The 15,934-nt window shown below is 43.4% G+C and overlaps 1 protein-coding gene across 4 annotated transcripts; it reads left to right on the top strand.

Moving 5' to 3' along the window:
- Nucleotides 1–2,749: 2,749 nt before the first annotated feature.
- LOC112188344 (ubiquitin domain-containing protein DSK2b) lies at nucleotides 2,750–7,614 on the top strand. Of its 4 annotated transcripts, none has more exons than XM_040514739.1 (8): nucleotides 2,750–3,164; nucleotides 3,827–4,540; nucleotides 5,132–5,301; nucleotides 5,374–5,487; nucleotides 5,793–5,857; nucleotides 6,394–6,431; nucleotides 6,919–7,008; nucleotides 7,090–7,614. In XM_040514739.1, exons 1-8 carry the CDS (start codon nucleotides 2,936–2,938, stop codon nucleotides 7,236–7,238), a joined length of 1,569 nt encoding a protein of 522 aa, XP_040370673.1. In that variant the 5' UTR covers nucleotides 2,750–2,935; the 3' UTR covers nucleotides 7,239–7,614. The 4 variants fall into 4 exon arrangements, 3 of the variants coding, with proteins under 3 accessions (XP_040370673.1, XP_024183208.1, XP_024183207.1); XM_024327440.2 differs by having other exon boundaries at nucleotides 5,090–5,301; XM_024327439.2 differs by having other exon boundaries at nucleotides 2,751–3,164; nucleotides 5,087–5,301.
- Nucleotides 7,615–15,934: the final 8,320 nt, after the last annotated feature.

The raw sequence follows: 15,934 nt of genomic DNA, 5'->3' as shown, positions 1-15,934 counted from the left end.
TTCTGCCGTCCAATTTTGGTTAAATATCAGTTTTCTTTTCTTTATTTGGGTACAAAAATACACTATGGTGGGTTAAATATCAGTTTTCTTTTATTATTAGAAAGATTTTTTTTTTTCCGACAATGTTTGCTAGGAGAGAGTGAAATTATTTTAGACAACAACTAAGTTTCATTCTAAAAAAAAAAAAAAAAATTAATTTTAGTTTACCTCCTTAAGATTTGGGGTGTCATGACATCCCTCTACTCTCAATTTTGACTTTTTACCCCCCAAGCTTTCCAATTTCAGTCAGCCGTGTCATATCTCTTAGATTCTGTCCAAATTGGACGTTAACCTCCGATAATAGGGCTCACTTTAATGGCTAAAATGGTTATTTCATGACCAAACAAAAAAACCCTCTCTTCACTTTCAGAGCTCTCTCTCTCTCTCACACACACACACACAGATCTGCAAGCCCAAAAGTTGAAATCGAAATCCAACGAGATCGACTCTTCCGCAACCCTAACCGGAGCCTCAACGACCTCCCAGAAGATATCCTCTCTTTCCTCCCTACCCTCGACGCCATCAACACCTCTCTCATCTCTGATAAATAGTGACCCCTCTGGTCCCTCGTTCCCTCCTTGAACTTCTCCTACCACCTATTTCCTCCGGCCCCCAAATCCGATCTCAACCCGACACAGGCCCAGGCTGAATTCTTCGCTGACTTCATCGATCACGCTCTCTTCCAAATCGGACCACCAGGATAACCCATCAGCAGTACCTAGCTTGGATTCGACCCATGAACTCCCATTGCGGCCGCGCTGTGACCATGAACTCGGGGTAGTAGCAACGGTGGCAGTACGGCTGCAGGGTTGGTGGCGGCGGTGTCGTTCGTGGCAACCTTGGCAGACAGAGCTCAATGAAGCAACACAGAGCCCAACACTCTTCCTTGTGTTCGGAGCAACACATAGCACTAGAACCCGAAGCATCCTCACCAGAATTGGGCAGAGGTTTACTGCAATTTTCATAATTCAGGGCCCAAAGAAGCTGGAGTGAGCTTGGAGACCATGCTGCAGTCACATTGGCCATTGCAGCTCACTGGACTGAGCTAATTGTATCGAATTGAAGAAAGATAATGAAACCAGAAATTCGATCAAGTTTAAGAACCTGCTGGCGGCGGCAACATGTCATCGGCGACAGCGAATCTAGGTTCTGAGGCGACGACAACTTTGGGATCTGGAGAAGTGGCTGCAACTAGGGACTCGACCTGTACCGATCCGATCTCTTGGTCGAGTTGAGTTTCCAGTACAGCAACCGGTTCACTTCCGCCATCGCTCTGCTTATGGCGTCGCTACTCGTGGGCTCGGATCGACTGTGCCGATATAGAGGAAGTTTGATGGCGCCGCTATGGAATCGTCGGCGAACCGCTTCCTTTGACATTAACGAGTTTCTGAGTCTCCTATGGGTGCTTAACTCGTGGCAGTAGAGGAAAAACGCAAGCGCAGAGCGAGAGAGATAAAGGGATTTGGAGAAGAGAGAGAGAACTCCGAAAGTGAAAGTGAGAGGTTTTTTTTTGTTTTGGTTTTTGTTTGGTCATGAAATGACCATTTTAGCCCTCAAAATGGGCCATATTATCGGAGTTAACGTCTAATTTGGACTGAATCTGAGAAATAGGACACGGTTGACTGGAATTGGAAAGCTTGGGGGTAAAAATTTAAAATTGAGAGTAGAGGGGGCAACATGATGACATCCCCAAATCTCAAGGGGGTAAACTGAAATTAATCAAAAAAAAAAAAATTTAAGTTTAATATTGTGTTGCAAATTAAATCATGTTGATCGTTGAGTTTGAAAATGTATTGTCAATTTTGGTAAAACTACTTTTAAAATGGTTTTGATTTTGAATATAATGTCTGGTCATATCAGTTATTTGAGCAAAAATAATCGAGCAATTAGGTGTGATGCTTAATGTGAAGAAGTTTGATAAAAGGAACTGTTAAACAAGTCCTCTTGATGATAAGCTTATTGAATTTATTTTTTGAATAGAAGCTTATTAAATTTATAGCTTATAGGTTAAAATCATATTAATATAGTACTACATGGCATTTTCATATATTCTTGTTGGATCCAAATCATCAATGATACTAATATTTTCTAACATTTCCCCATTTACTAAGGGCAATGAATGAATGCTTTTTTCTTTACACAACCTTTATTTATTAAGTGGCACAGTTTCTTTTTTAATAGTTAAACAATATCGCTCATTTCAAGATGTGACGTAGATTGCATGAAACATCAATCATTATCTAAAATGATGAAATGGATCTAATCTTCCATTACTTTATACTCAACTTGATACTGTTATGGATAAGCTTCGTATTATCATCCTCCACATTCTCAATTTTCTATATCTCATAATTTTCTACAATCTCGGTTTAAAACAAATATCATTCCAGAAGCTTCCAAGATAATTACCAATCTCCAAACTCGACTTACAAAAATGCTCATTTATCACTCCCAAAATAATAAAAAAGATATAATTTCACATAATAATTAATAAAATTATCATTACTACTAAAAATTATTCATCCAAATCCCACTGACCCGTACTCTATTTATTCCTTACCTATAAAAATCCCCTTTTTATTTTTATTTTTTTCTATATCCCTTCCGGCTCAGGTGGGCAAGAGTCACCTAAGATTCCACCCATTATTTATTTATTTATCTATTTATATATAAAAACCCCCAATTAAATTCCCTTTCATTATTTTTCCTCTCTCTCTCTCTTTCCCATTGGCACTGCCACTCCCCCACAGTGAAGCTCTTCTCTCTCTCTCAGTCTCTCTCTCTCTCTCCCCCCAAATCCCTTATCGGACGTCAAATCTCACGCTAGGGTTTCCACCTCTCTCCCTTCTCCCTCTTCTCGATCACCTTTTCGCTTTCGACTAACACATCTCCGACTATGGGAGGCGGAGCCGACGACGCGTCGACCCAATCGGACGGCGGAGACGGAGTCAACATCAACATCAGAACCCCCAGCGGCTCCAAGTTCGCCGCTCGCATCAGCCTCGACGCCACCGTCCGGGCGCTCAAGGAAGCTCTCTCGCCCAAGTGCGACATTCCGGCTGATCAGCAGCGCCTGATTTACAAGGGCCGGATCTTGAAGGACGATCAGACTCTCCGGAGCTACGGTACTGCTACTTCTTCTCAGTAATTTTTTTTTACTGTCTGATCGAGTTTAATTTGTTCAGATTTACCTAGAGTAGTTGAATTTTGCAATGCGGTGTGCTTGAGGTTGCTGATTTTGGATTCTATAGATAGCTGAAGGTTTTTAGTTTCTGATGATCGGCTCGAAACTTAGGCTCCTTAGATTATGGCTGAGAGAGTTGTTCTTGTGAGTGTAGGAGCCAAGTTGGAGTAATAGGAGAGGTGTTGGTAGGAGTAGAGAATTTAGCTCATCAACAGTTTTTGCGTTTCGATTAATGCAGGTTTATTGTTCAGGAGTTTTGGCAAGTCTTTTACTCCAGAAGAAGATAAAATTTTAACACCTTGGATTACATTTTTTCTTGAAAAGATTCTGTTTGTTGAAAGGTTTGCTTGTTTCATTTGTGTGTTGTGGGAATGCTGGTAGTGTTGGTCAGGGTTTCAGCCCTTAATTTTTTATTTTTGGTTTGGTTAAACATTTGAAAGTACCGGAAAAATTGTTTATGTAGAAGAAAACTGTTATGGTTAATTTGGTACATGAAGTAAATGGATATTGGGGGCACGCTGGAAAGGTTCACTGACTTGAAAGATGTTTTGCTATTGTGATTGGTGTTCCTTGTCTTAGATTTCTTTTTGTCATTGTAAATAGGTTTGGAGGCAGATCATGCTGTTCACTTGGTTCGTGGCTTTGCACCATCTGCTGCAGCCAACACTGCTGGTGCAACCAATGCTGGAAGTGAAAATTCTACCCAAGCAAGGGGTTTTGGATCTAATGGAGGTGGAGCATTGGGAGGATCTGGCAATGTCAATGGGATGGGCAGCACTGGTGGTTTATTTGGATCAGCGTTTCCTGACTTGGAACAAGTGCAGCAACAATTTAGAGACATAATGAACATCCCTCTCTTTGACAATCTTGCGAGTAGCACTGACATGATACAGAACATGGTTATGAACAACCCTCAAATGCGTGAAATTATTGATCGGAATCCTGAGGTAGGACACGTTCTCAATGATCCTGGCACTATTCGTCAGACACTTGAAGCAGCAAGAAACCCTGAGCTTATGCGTGAGATGATGCGCAACAGTGACAGGGCTATGAGCAACATTGAAGCTTCACCTGAGGGATTTAACATGCTTAGACGTATGTATGAAAATGTACAAGAGCCATTACTGAATGCATCAACCATGGCTGGTGATGCTGGGGGTGATAGTTCAAATCCATTTGCAGCTCTGTTCGTCCCCCAAGGTGAAAACCCAACCAGAACTCAGTCAACTAACTCATCAACTGCTAGTTCTGATTCAGCAACTAGGCCCCCTGCTCCAAATACGGTCCCACTTCCCAACCCATGGTCACCTACAGGCCGTAAGCTCTTGCTCACTTGTTTCTGTTTTGCAATGTTCTGGTTTTGAATATTACAATTAAAACTTGTTTTCTTTAAGCCCTTCATACTTGTTTGGGTATATTGAACTATGAAATTTATCTTTTTGACATCAATCAGATGTTGCCCAGATTAAGGTGTGGGTTTTTGTCTATGTGTTAATTCCTCAAGTATGTAGAAGTAGAAAAATATTTCTCATTACCTTGTACTGTTAATTAATTTGAGGCCAGTTGGGCTTGCAAACTGGACAAGAGGAGGTGGACTTGGGTTTTGCCGTAGGAAGTGGATAGGTTCTACCACTAAAGCTAGCAGGCTTATTCTCTTATTTTTCAGTGCATAGTTGAATTGTTTACTGCTGTGTTCAGGAAAAAAGTATATTCAATAGTAACAGTTGGTAGTAATGCTTTTATTCACATACCATGAAATTATTAATGAATCTGTCAAACCTTTTGCTTCTCTGGTTCAATATTTTGTGCTCCTATGTTGCTTTTAGTCATTACCAACAAGTAGTTAATTGCATGGTAATATAGCAGCTGGAGTTGCCCAAACTAACACCACGAGGTCGAACCCTCTAGGGGATGGTAGGCCGCAGACACCAGCTGGCCGTACTGGACTTAGTTTTCCAGAGTTTGAAGCCACGATGGGTGCGATGCAGGATGCCGCTTTACTGAATCAGGCCGTACAAAACCCAGCTGTTTCTCAGCTCATGCAAAACATCATCTCCAATCCTCAGAATATGAGTGAGGTATCATTTTATTCTCTAATGGAATAGGCTTGAGGTTAATACTTCTTGTTCTTTAACATTGCCCATCTGCAGAATCTTGGGTCCGACCCCCAGTTACGCAGCATGCTTGATTCAAATTCTTTCTTTAGAGAAATGATGCAAAACCCTGAATTTTTTCGTCAGTTGGCTTCTCCTGAGACTATGCAGGTATATTCAATTCCCATTTGCTGCATATGCATATATACTGTTAATTTCTCGCTTAGTTTTGGATTATAAGGTTTCTGTTGACCTGAAATATCCAATTCACTTGAGTGTTGCTGGTCGAAATAAATTGTAAACCTCGTCATTGGGGTTCTTAATGATTTAATTTGTGAGCTAGTACAAGGAATGTTGGCACCAGTAACATTGATATTTGATGTCCAAATACTGATCATAATTGAAATGGCTCCTAATTCTTGCTTATTTATTCCCCTTCTGTTTTTTTTTTTTTTTTTTAATCTTTTCTCTTGCAGTTATTCTTGATTTTGCTACAATCACTTATGTTGCTGCTAGGTGACCAACAACAACAATCAACCCAGTAAGAAGTGGCGTAATTTTTCTTTTATACATCTGATTGATCTAGCCTGAATTGATATATCTTTGCTGCCTGATGATTCAATGTTGGATAAGGTCATTGATAAACTCTTGTTAGCACTTAGGAATAATAAAGATGAACTCTGCATGCGTTTTTGTACCTTATTTTGGTTGGTCAGGAAAAAAACAGGAGATCCCCCAATTTAATGTTGTTTCAATAAACTTTCATGCTAGCTTTGCTTTGGTTAGGTTTCAGATTGATGCATCAGATATCTTGGCTGGTTTGGGCCATCGTGGTCTTTGTTTTGCATCTGTTGATTAGCTGTCATGAATGGCTATTGCTTTGGTTTGGTATGAATGGCTATTGCTTTGGTTTGGTTTCAAATTAATGCATCATATACCTAGAATTGTTAAGTTTCTGTTACCTGTCGGCCTGGTTTGGGTCATGGTAGTCTTTGTTTTGTGTCTGATGATTAGGTGTCATGACTGGCTATTGCTCTTTGAGTCTTTGAGTTGGTATTAATCAGTGCTTTCTTGCAGGGAACCAGGAGAGACAGGACAGACTGGTGGAGACACAGGTATCTAAGTCAATATGCAAGTTCTGCTCCCCTTTTCTTATTTATTTTTTATTTTATTTTTAATTTTAAATTGAGTTAACTGGTATGCTTCATAGATATAGGAAATGTGGTCACAGGAAAATCAAATTGCTGAATCACATTACCTGAAAGTTTTCCAACTAGCGTGATTAGTTTTTTGTCATTTCATTTGGGATGCTTTTGTTCCTAATACTTAAATTTTTTTTTTGTTCTGGGTTATTTGTTAAAAGAAGAATTTATTAAGACTACAATGGATTGCTGAAACTTTAGGACATGATGGATTATTGTTGCTAGTTTCAATGACCACAAATATGTTGTGAAGTGAGTTTCTCATAACAGGTTATGGTAATGAGCCCCTCATTGTGAAAATGCTATTCATTTGCCTAACGTGAAAAGAAAGAAGCATTTATCTCTTGTAAAGATATCTATGGTGGTAATTGGCGGTCTGCTAACGTTGTTGCTAAAACAGGATCAGTTGATAGCATGGGGTTAGAGATGCTGATGAACATGTTTGGTGGGCTTGGCACTGGCAGCCCGGCTGTTCCCAACAGACCAAATGGTTACTGCTTACCTATCATTTTACTTCAACAAAGAAGGTTCCTTTTGTTCGGTTTGTGCTAATCCTTTTCCATAATTTCAGTGCCACCGGAGGAACTCTATGCTGCACAGCTTTCACAACTTCAGGAGATGGGTTTCTTTGATAGACAAGAGAACATACGGGCTCTGATGACCACTGCAGGAAATGTCCATGCAGCAGTAGAGCGACTGTTGGGGAATTCTGGTCGATAGTTTAGAGTCACGATTTCTAATTGTTCCGGTTATGTCCAGGCTGTGGTTGCCAAGATTGGTCTTGTTGGATAAGTTGATATTTTGATAAGACGAACCCTCTATTAGTGGTGCGAGCTTATGGTCCTCTGGTTTGGTATCTCTCAAGAAGTTTGTCAGACCTGAGTGTACATAGTTGACGAGTATTAGTGGTATGCACGGTATGGCAAATTGGTTTCCTTGGAGATTCGTGAAAATTTGTAAGAACTTCTGGGTAGCTGCGTAAGTTTCAGTTTCTATTGCATATAGACTCATGAGATATGGTTAAAAGTACATAGTTAAGCTCGTTAAAAACAAGTTGATGCCTTATAGAAAGAGCCAAAAAGTGTAGTTATGGTTATGTGCCGAAATTTTGCCCTTTTTTTTTTTTTGAAAGTGGGCATTTTACCTTGGTTGTTCTTGTTCAAATGGGTAGATGATCGGAAGTGTGACTCTGATCATAAAATTACCTCTTTTTGGCAAGGTACGAGTTGAGAGAAAAAGAATTGTACTAAATGTTAATTTGGTCGGAGTAGAAGTGGAGCTTAGAAGAACTGAAAAGGACTAATTATCAAATGAAATGGTGGGCTAAAGCCATTTGGGCTTGGGAAAAAGGATTTTGGGCTGGGTCGCCTAGCCCGGTGGTTATACTTGTCGTATCATTGGTTCATTGTATTGAACTTGTCAATCTGGAAATGGTAAATATGTTCACTAATTCACCATATATGCAACATTTAATCCAACGACCTGCTGTACTTGGTTCGAAACATTTCACCTTATCTAAAACGACTAATAAGGATATAGTGTAAGGATATTCTCCCTACTCCGAGAAAACAGGTGAGCGAACTAGGGTTTGGAAAAAGCAAAGGAAATTCTACGGTCTGTCTGGCTGTGCTCCCGCATTGACTGTGGCTCCATGCCTCATCGACGAACGACGGGTGTTGCCGAACAGGTTCTTGGGATCTAGAGGTTCTCGGTTGCGGCTTCTCTTCATTGGCCTGGGCTGGGTACGTCTCTTCTTTCTTCTCAAGCAACGATGCAAGTGTGGGTATTTGGTGATCGGCGTTCGACGGCGACTCGGGTGTGGAGCAGGTGGTCAGTGGTCAGATCATGGAGGCGATATGCCATGGATCGTATGGCACTGGTTGCTTCTCTATGGTGGGTCGGTGGACGGAGATTGCAGCGGTGGTTTTGGGCTCTCAAGCTGATGGATACAGACGGGTGGAGGTTCTCCGCTCTGAGGCAGCAAGGCATGGTGATTTCTGATCGGTTTCTCGGACAACAGGCCGGAAGTTTGGCGTGGCTTGCTGTGTGGTTTGGGTTTCTTCGGCAAGACGAGCTCGAGGGGAGAGTCTTGTCACTCTTGTGGAGGTGGTTTGCCGACGAGGCACTTGGGAAGAGGGTGGAGGAGTATGGTGGTTCCTTTTTATTTTTGCTTAGAGTTAGAGGTGGCAAACGGGCCAGCCTGGCCCGACCCGGCCCATTTTAAGCGGGCCTAGTCGTGCTTCGTGTCGTGCTTGGGCCGACCCATTTATTATAGTGCCGGGCTCGTGCCGACCCATTTACTTAAACATTAAGCCCGGTTCGGCCCATGGCCCGAGCCCATATCATACCGGGTCGTGCTCGTGTCGGGTCAATAAACGGGCCGTGCTCCTGCCTACCCACTATAAAGCACGATTTAAAAATCTTAATTTGAATAAATAAAAATTAATTATATTTAACTATTTAGAAAATTAAAATAAATTAAGTTCTACAATATTTTTCTTAATCTTAGCTTTTTAAGATTAGTTTTCTATTCCACTACAAAAAACAAGATGAGACCTAGCAGTACTCTGCTAGGGTTGAGCGGCCGCCGCCCTTGGGTGTGGTTTTGCAGCACCTTCCCCCTTCAATGGGGTTCTATTCCCTCACCTTCTCCGGTGTCGGCTCTTTGGAGTGGAGACTCTGTTCTCCCCTCCATCTCGCTTTATTCTATGTCAATGCGGCTGCTGCCGTGCGCTGAGCAGGAGGCGGTGTGCACTTTGCCGGCTCGATCAGCGTTGAGGATGATAGCTGATCTATCATCACGGATGGCGGTTCACGGCAGTGGTTCGTCGAGGCCTCAACGGGCGCGTCTCAAATCTGGCGAGGTGGGTCGGGTTGGTTTGTGCTTGGATGCTTGGGGTATGCCTAGACCAGATCGATCAGGCGGTGGTGTCATCGAGTCGGTCGAAGGTGAGATCGATTCAGCCCGGCGCGAGAAGATGGATCCATGGTTGAGTCTTTCTCAACGAGGGTTGGAGGAGATGCGTTTGGGCAGATTCTGGCAGAATTTGTAGATCCAATTAAAGTTGAGAGTCTTCCCAGGTCTGTTGTGCGGATACCTTCCCCGAATTGCTCTCTTCCTTCAAGCTTTGAGGGAGCCCCGGATTGATTTAGGCGGAGATAAGGGCGCGGCGGCTCTGATCAGTGGTGTTTGGGTGCGCAGGCATTGGAGTGTCAAGAGTGGAGATGACTCTAGGGTGCCCTAATCATATTCACATGGGTTTGGGCTTTTGTCAAAACTGCTTTAGCAGACTTGATTTGGGTCTCTGGCCGAATTTGGATCCGGATTTGGGATCCTGGTCGCTTACAAATACAGATCTTGGATCCGAGACAGCTGCTCATATTGATCTGGTATTGGTTTTGGTTCTTAGGGGTTCGTTTGCTAATTTTCGAGTTTCTGACACCCTCGGTTACTTTCGAACTCCTGGTGAGTGAATCACCTCTCTTAGGTGATCATTTCGCCGGTTACGGTTACTATTACATTTACACTGCTTTCATTCGACATCAAGTCACATCATGGTTACCTTTCATTCTAGATGCGTCTGTGCATCTTATTATCATTTATTGCTTTTTCTTTATTATGGATGCGTTTGTGCATCTCGTTATGTTTTATTGCTTTCTTTCGATGCTTTTGCATCGCTCCATGTGACCTCTGTTATCATTTAATATAGTTTGTTGTCTTTTCTTTCAAAAAAAAATTCCACTACAAGAAAGAAAGAAAGAAAGAAAAAAAAACTCAAAATATATTGCTTGTGGTATATTATTGTGAGATTAATCTTTATTAATATAATGAAGATTTAGTATCATATTATTCTTTCCTTCATTCTATAGTTGTATTATTATGAGATTAGAAAAAATACTTTATGTCAAAACAAGGAAATAATGTTTTATTTCACTATTTTGAAAATATAAAGAAATAGCATTGGTGGAATTATCATGAGATTTTAAATAAAGAGGTATAATATTCAAATCTCATCATTGTGGCTTTTAAATATTTTTAAAAACAAAATGAAATTTTGTGTTTGTAAGGGGCCGACCCACAATATGTCGTGCTCGGGTCGTGTCGGGCCCATTAAGGGCTTGGGTCAGGCCGGGCCAATATTCCTAGGCCCAACCCGGCCCGTTATTTTAACGTGCTCGGGTCGTGCCGGGCCACTAACGGGCTTAGGCCGTGCCGGGCCCGTGCCGTGCTCTTGCTTAGCGACCTGTTTGCCACCTCTACTTAGAGTAGTTTTTTTGGTTAGTTCTTTGGTTAGGCTTTTTTTGTCATTAGTATGTCCCTACTTATGTGAGTTAGGATTGGGTCTGATTGGGGTGCCATGGTGTCACGGGCCAACTTTGCGAAGCGCAAAGAGGACCGCGCGACACTTGCAAGTAAGCAAGTCAGCCAAGTAAGTACCTTGCAAGGAACAATGAAAATAACACGATATTAAAAATGTGCTAGCGGCAAGCAAGAACACAATTGTATAAATGTTTGGCAACCACAAAGAACAAATGAATAATTGAAAGGAAAGATCAAGGAGCAATCTCACGGGACACAGATGATTGAATCATTCCTCTTTTATTGATGGTAAGACGATAAGAGAGGCAAAAGTACATGTGCTTACTTATACTAGTTCCGTAGTCCAAACTATGCCGACTAGGAACCCCTCCCTAAAAACTATATCGAACTTACGAACAATGGCAGGAGGAAACATGAAAAAGGCCGAGGAGACTAAATGCTAAATAAAATAAATTACATAATTTGTAAATTACCAAAACATCCCTAGCACATAAGCAAACCAACCAAAGGCTTGACTAATGACCCTGGACAAGGTTGCATGTGGCATTACAAGTGCGACCCCTAACATCCTCCCCCACTTAAGCTGTCGGCGCTCTCGACGACGGCTTTGGTCTTGAAGTCTTCAATCTTTTGCTGGAACTTCTTCTTCAGGGTTTCAGCATTCTCCCAACTGGTTTCTTCATCTCCAAGACCCTTCCACTTGACCAGGAACTGCTGGCATGCATGGGCGCTTTGACACTCTGATCACTCTTTCTGCTAGAATCTCCTCCACTTCTTTCAGCTTGGGTGGTTTGATGTCAACAAGTTGGTTGCGTGCTTGATCTTCACTGTCTGGCTGGTGCGGCTTGAGGTTGCTAACGTCGAAGACTGGGTGAACTCTCATCCAGGCGGGAATATCGACTTTGTAGGAACATTTCCCCATTTTAGAAATGATGGGGAGCGGTCCTTCATACTTCCTGAATAGTCGCTTGTCTTTGGAGCGCGGGAACCTGAGTTGTTCCTGGAGCAACTTGACAAGGACCATGTCTCCTGCTTTAAACTCCCTGGGCTTGCGGCCTTGATATGCCCACTTCTTCATTCTCCCCGCCGCTTTTTCTAGGTAGGCTTGAGCAATCTCGGCATTTGTCTTCCATTCTTTTGTGAAGTTGAAAGCATGTGGATTCGCCCCTTTGTAGACTTCTTACACAATATGAGGCAAGAGAGGCTGTTGGCCAGTGACAATTTCAAAAGCACTCTTGTTGGTAGATGAGCACTTCTTCGAGTTGAAACAAAATTGTGCAACATCTAGCAATTGCACCCAATTCTATTGATTGGCATGAACGAAATGGCGCAAGTATTCCTCCAGCATCCCATTGAACCTTTCGGTTTGCCCATCAGTCTGTGGATGATAACTTGAAGATATGTTAAGCTCAGACCCGAGCAGCTTAAATAACTCGGTCCAGAATTTTCCCGTGAACCTAGTATCCCGATCGCTGACAATGTTCTAAGGCACACTCCAATACTTCACCACATGCTTGAAGAAGAGGCTTGCTATGTCTTCCGCCGAGCAATGCTTTGGGGTTGGCACAAAGGTAGCATACTTTGAAAACCTGTCAACCACCACCAGGATGCCTGATAAGTCTCACACCTTTGGGAGGTTAGTAATAAAGTCAAGGGAGATACTCTCCCACGGGCGAGTTGGAATAGACAGTGGTTCCAATAGCCCTGGAGTCTTTTGACGCTCAATCTTGTCTTGCTAGCATGTTAAGTAAGTCTTGGTGTATTCTGTGACATCGTCCCGCATCTGGGGCCAATAGTAACCCTGCTTGAGAAGTGTGTGGGTTCTTTGCCATCCAGGGTGACTTGCCCACAGGGTGTCGTGACAATCCCTCATGAGCATTCTTCGTAGTCCGTCAGCTCGCGGAACAAACACTTGTCCTCATTTGGCCATCAATATGCCAGCCTCCATCCAAAACCGACGGCTCTTCCCTTCCTTCACCATTTTTATGAGGGATTGCGCCATGGGATCCTTCTCCAAACTCTCCTTGATACGTTGCTTGATGTTTGTGGCAATGATACTACTCGACAAAGCGGCCAACACCTTGAGGGTGGCAAGGTCGGCCTTGCGACTTAGAGCATCAACAACTTGGTCTGTGTGCCCAGCCTTGTGCTCGAACTGGAAGTCGAACTCTACGAGAAACTCTTGCCGTCAAGCTTGCTTTGGAGTTAACTTTGGCTGGGTCAGAAAGTGGCTGACGGCAGAATTGTTTGTCTTCACAAGGAACTTTGACCCCAACAAATAGTGTCGCCATGTCCTTAAACAGTGAATTACAGCTAGCAACTCTTTCTCTTGAGCCGTGTACTTCCTCTTAGCTTCTGAGAGTTTATGACTTTCATACGCAACAGGATGCCCCCGTTGCAACAGGACACCTCCTAAGGAGAAGTCAGAAGTATCTGTCTGGACTTCAAATGGCTGATTCAGGTCGGGTAAGGCAAGGATCGGATCTTTCATCACGGCCTTATTCTAATCTTGAAAGGCCTTCTCACAATCACTACTCCAGTCCCATGTCACTCTCTTCTTCAAGAGCTCAGAGTTGTCTTCTTTGAGTAGTTCTCAATGAAACGTCGGTAGTAATTAGCCAGCCCAAGAAGGGAACGTAACTCTTTCACATTCTTGGGGTTTCGCCAGTCCTTTATGGCTTCTACTTTCTCCATATCCATCCTGATTTGACCCCTTTCAATAACATGACCTAGAAACTTGATGGTCACTTGCGCGAAGGAGTACTTCTTGCGCTTGACATACAACTGATTGTCCCGCAATCGTTGGAACACCAGCTTCAGGTGCTCTACGTGTTCTTCTAGGGTAGAGCTGTACACCACAATGTCATCCAGATAGACCACCATGAACTTGTCTAAGTACTCGTGGAAGACTTGGTTCATCAAAGTGCAGAATGTGGCTGGCGCGTTGGTTAACCTGAACGATATCACCAGGAACTCAAAGGCGCCATAACGGGTGACGCACGTTGTCTTGGGTTCATCGCCTTCTGCAATGCGAACTTGATAGTACCTTGAGCGGAGGTCTAGCTATGTGAAATACTTGGCACCACTGAGTTGGTCAAACAGACCTGCAATAAGAGGAATCAGGTACTTATTGCGCACAGTGACTTTGTTGAGAGCCCGATAGTCCACACACAATCTCCAACTTCCATCATGCTTCTTTTGAAACAGCACGGGCGCACCAAAGGAGGCTTTAGATGGCTTAATGAATCCTGCCTTGAGCAGGTCTTCGAGCTGCTTTCGAAGTTCCGCCAGTTCTGGGGGAGCCATTCTGTAAGGTGCCTTTGCAGGTGGTTTTGCCCCCGGAAGCGGTTCGATCTCATGGTCCACACTCCTCTTTGGAGGTAATTCTTTGGGAAGTTCAGGTGGCATCACATCTACATAGCTCTCTAATACCCCCTCAATCTCCTTCGGAATCACTTCTCCTTTAGTCTCTTATCAGGGGAACTGCTACATTTGGGGAACTGCTACATAGGTAGGCTCATGACGCTTCACGCCTTTCTTGAACTGGAGGGCGGACAAGAGATGGGGTTCACTTGGTTGTTCGAGTCTTGCTGGAACCACACACAACCTTTCTCCCATAATGAGCAAGTGTTGGGCACTAGGAATGGGAATAGTTTTGTTTGCCAACAAGAACTCCATCCCCAATATGACATCAAAGTCGTCCATCTAAACAACTATGAGGTCGGTCTTCCCTTGCCAGTGACCCAACTTGAGTGATACCCCTCGAGATAGGCCAGTTGTGGGTGAGGCCTTAGAGTTCACAACTTTCATGCAGCCAACATCCTTCTCCAACTTCAGTCCCAACCTATGTGGTTCAGTTTCTGACACAAAGTTATGAGTGGCCCTTGTGTCAACCATCACGCTTTTGGCTATTTTCCCATTAATACTACCATCTATGAACATCAAGCCTTTAGCCTGGGACTTCTTAGGTGATTGTGGTCGCTTCTCCACCGCACCTAAGAATCTCAAAGCTCCCATGTGACTAGGTTCCTCATCTGGCTCTTGCTGATCCTCCATTTCTTTCGATTGAATATGAGCTTGTAGGGCAGAGAGGGCAGTCTTATGAGGGCATTCATTCACTCTATGAGGTCCTCTGCATAAGAAGCATGCCATTGGCTTTGCAGCGTAGCTTGAGGGATTAAGGGGTCGAGGGGTGAAGACCCCTATCGAGGCAGCATGCTTGGACCTTGCCGTGTCCCTCGCATTCACTGCTCTCCTGTCCCCTCCTCCTGAGTTGGAAAATTTAGACTCCGCTCCCCCACTTCTACTCTGTCCAGGCCTTATATTTTTATTGACATTCGCATTTGAAAACGGCAGAGTCTTCTTAGTAGAGTTCTCTTCGAATGTGTAGTCCGTCAACCTTTCAGCAGTAGTCTGTGCGGAGGCCAAATCTTGGACCCTTTGCCGCTGAAGTTCTATCCTTGCCCATGGCTTTAAGCCTTCAAGGAAATAGAACAACCGATCATTCTCTGACATGTCCGGGATGTCAAGCATGAGTACAGAGAACTTGTTCACAAAGTCTCAGATGTTGTTGGTGTGCTTGAGCTCCCTTAGTTGCCGTCTAGCAATGTACTCTACATTCTCAGGGAAGAATTGAGCTTTGAGCTCCTTCTTAAGATCCTCCCAAGTGTCAACAGTGCATACCCCTCTTTGTATGTCATTATATTTGGTCCTCCACCATAGTTTAGCATCTCCCGAGAAATACATTGTCGCCATGTTCACCTTCATCTCTTCCGAGTCTGGCATCACTGCTCGGAAGTATTGCTCCATATCAAATAAGTAGTTCTCAAGCTCCTTGGCATCTCGCACGCCTCCAAAAACTTGAGGTTCCGGTATCTTTACCTTCCTGTAATCCGTCACAGGTTGGTTTCCCATCGCACGGATGGTCAGGTTGAGCTTGGTATTCATCTCCACCAACTCGTTTCTGAAAGCATCAATGGTGGCTCGGACATCTTCTGTCCTATTGTCCACGGTCACCTGGAGTGTGTCAAGGGCATCACTCATCGCCCCCATTTGCTCGTTCGGAATGGGAGCTTCTTCCTCATTTCTCTCCCTT

Source organism: Rosa chinensis, chromosome 2 (assembly GCF_002994745.2).
Source record: "Rosa chinensis cultivar Old Blush chromosome 2, RchiOBHm-V2, whole genome shotgun sequence".
Lineage (NCBI taxonomy): Eukaryota > Viridiplantae > Streptophyta > Magnoliopsida > Rosales > Rosaceae > Rosa > Rosa chinensis.
Note: the sequence above shows the minus strand (reverse complement) of the source record. Positions and strands in the feature narration are given on the sequence as shown.

Bases quoted from the DNA above. Each gene is read 5' to 3' on its own strand.
- LOC112188344 (XM_024327439.2), top strand. From the start codon at position 2,936: ATGGGAGGCGGAGCCGACGACGCGTCGACCCAATCGGACGGCGGAGAC. The intron at 3,165-3,826 runs GTACTGCTACTT...CATTGTAAATAG, and splicing joins TCAGACTCTCCGGAGCTACG to GTTTGGAGGCAGATCATGCT. The intron at 6,432-6,918 runs GTATCTAAGTCA...TTGCTAAAACAG, and splicing joins ACAGACTGGTGGAGACACAG to GATCAGTTGATAGCATGGGG.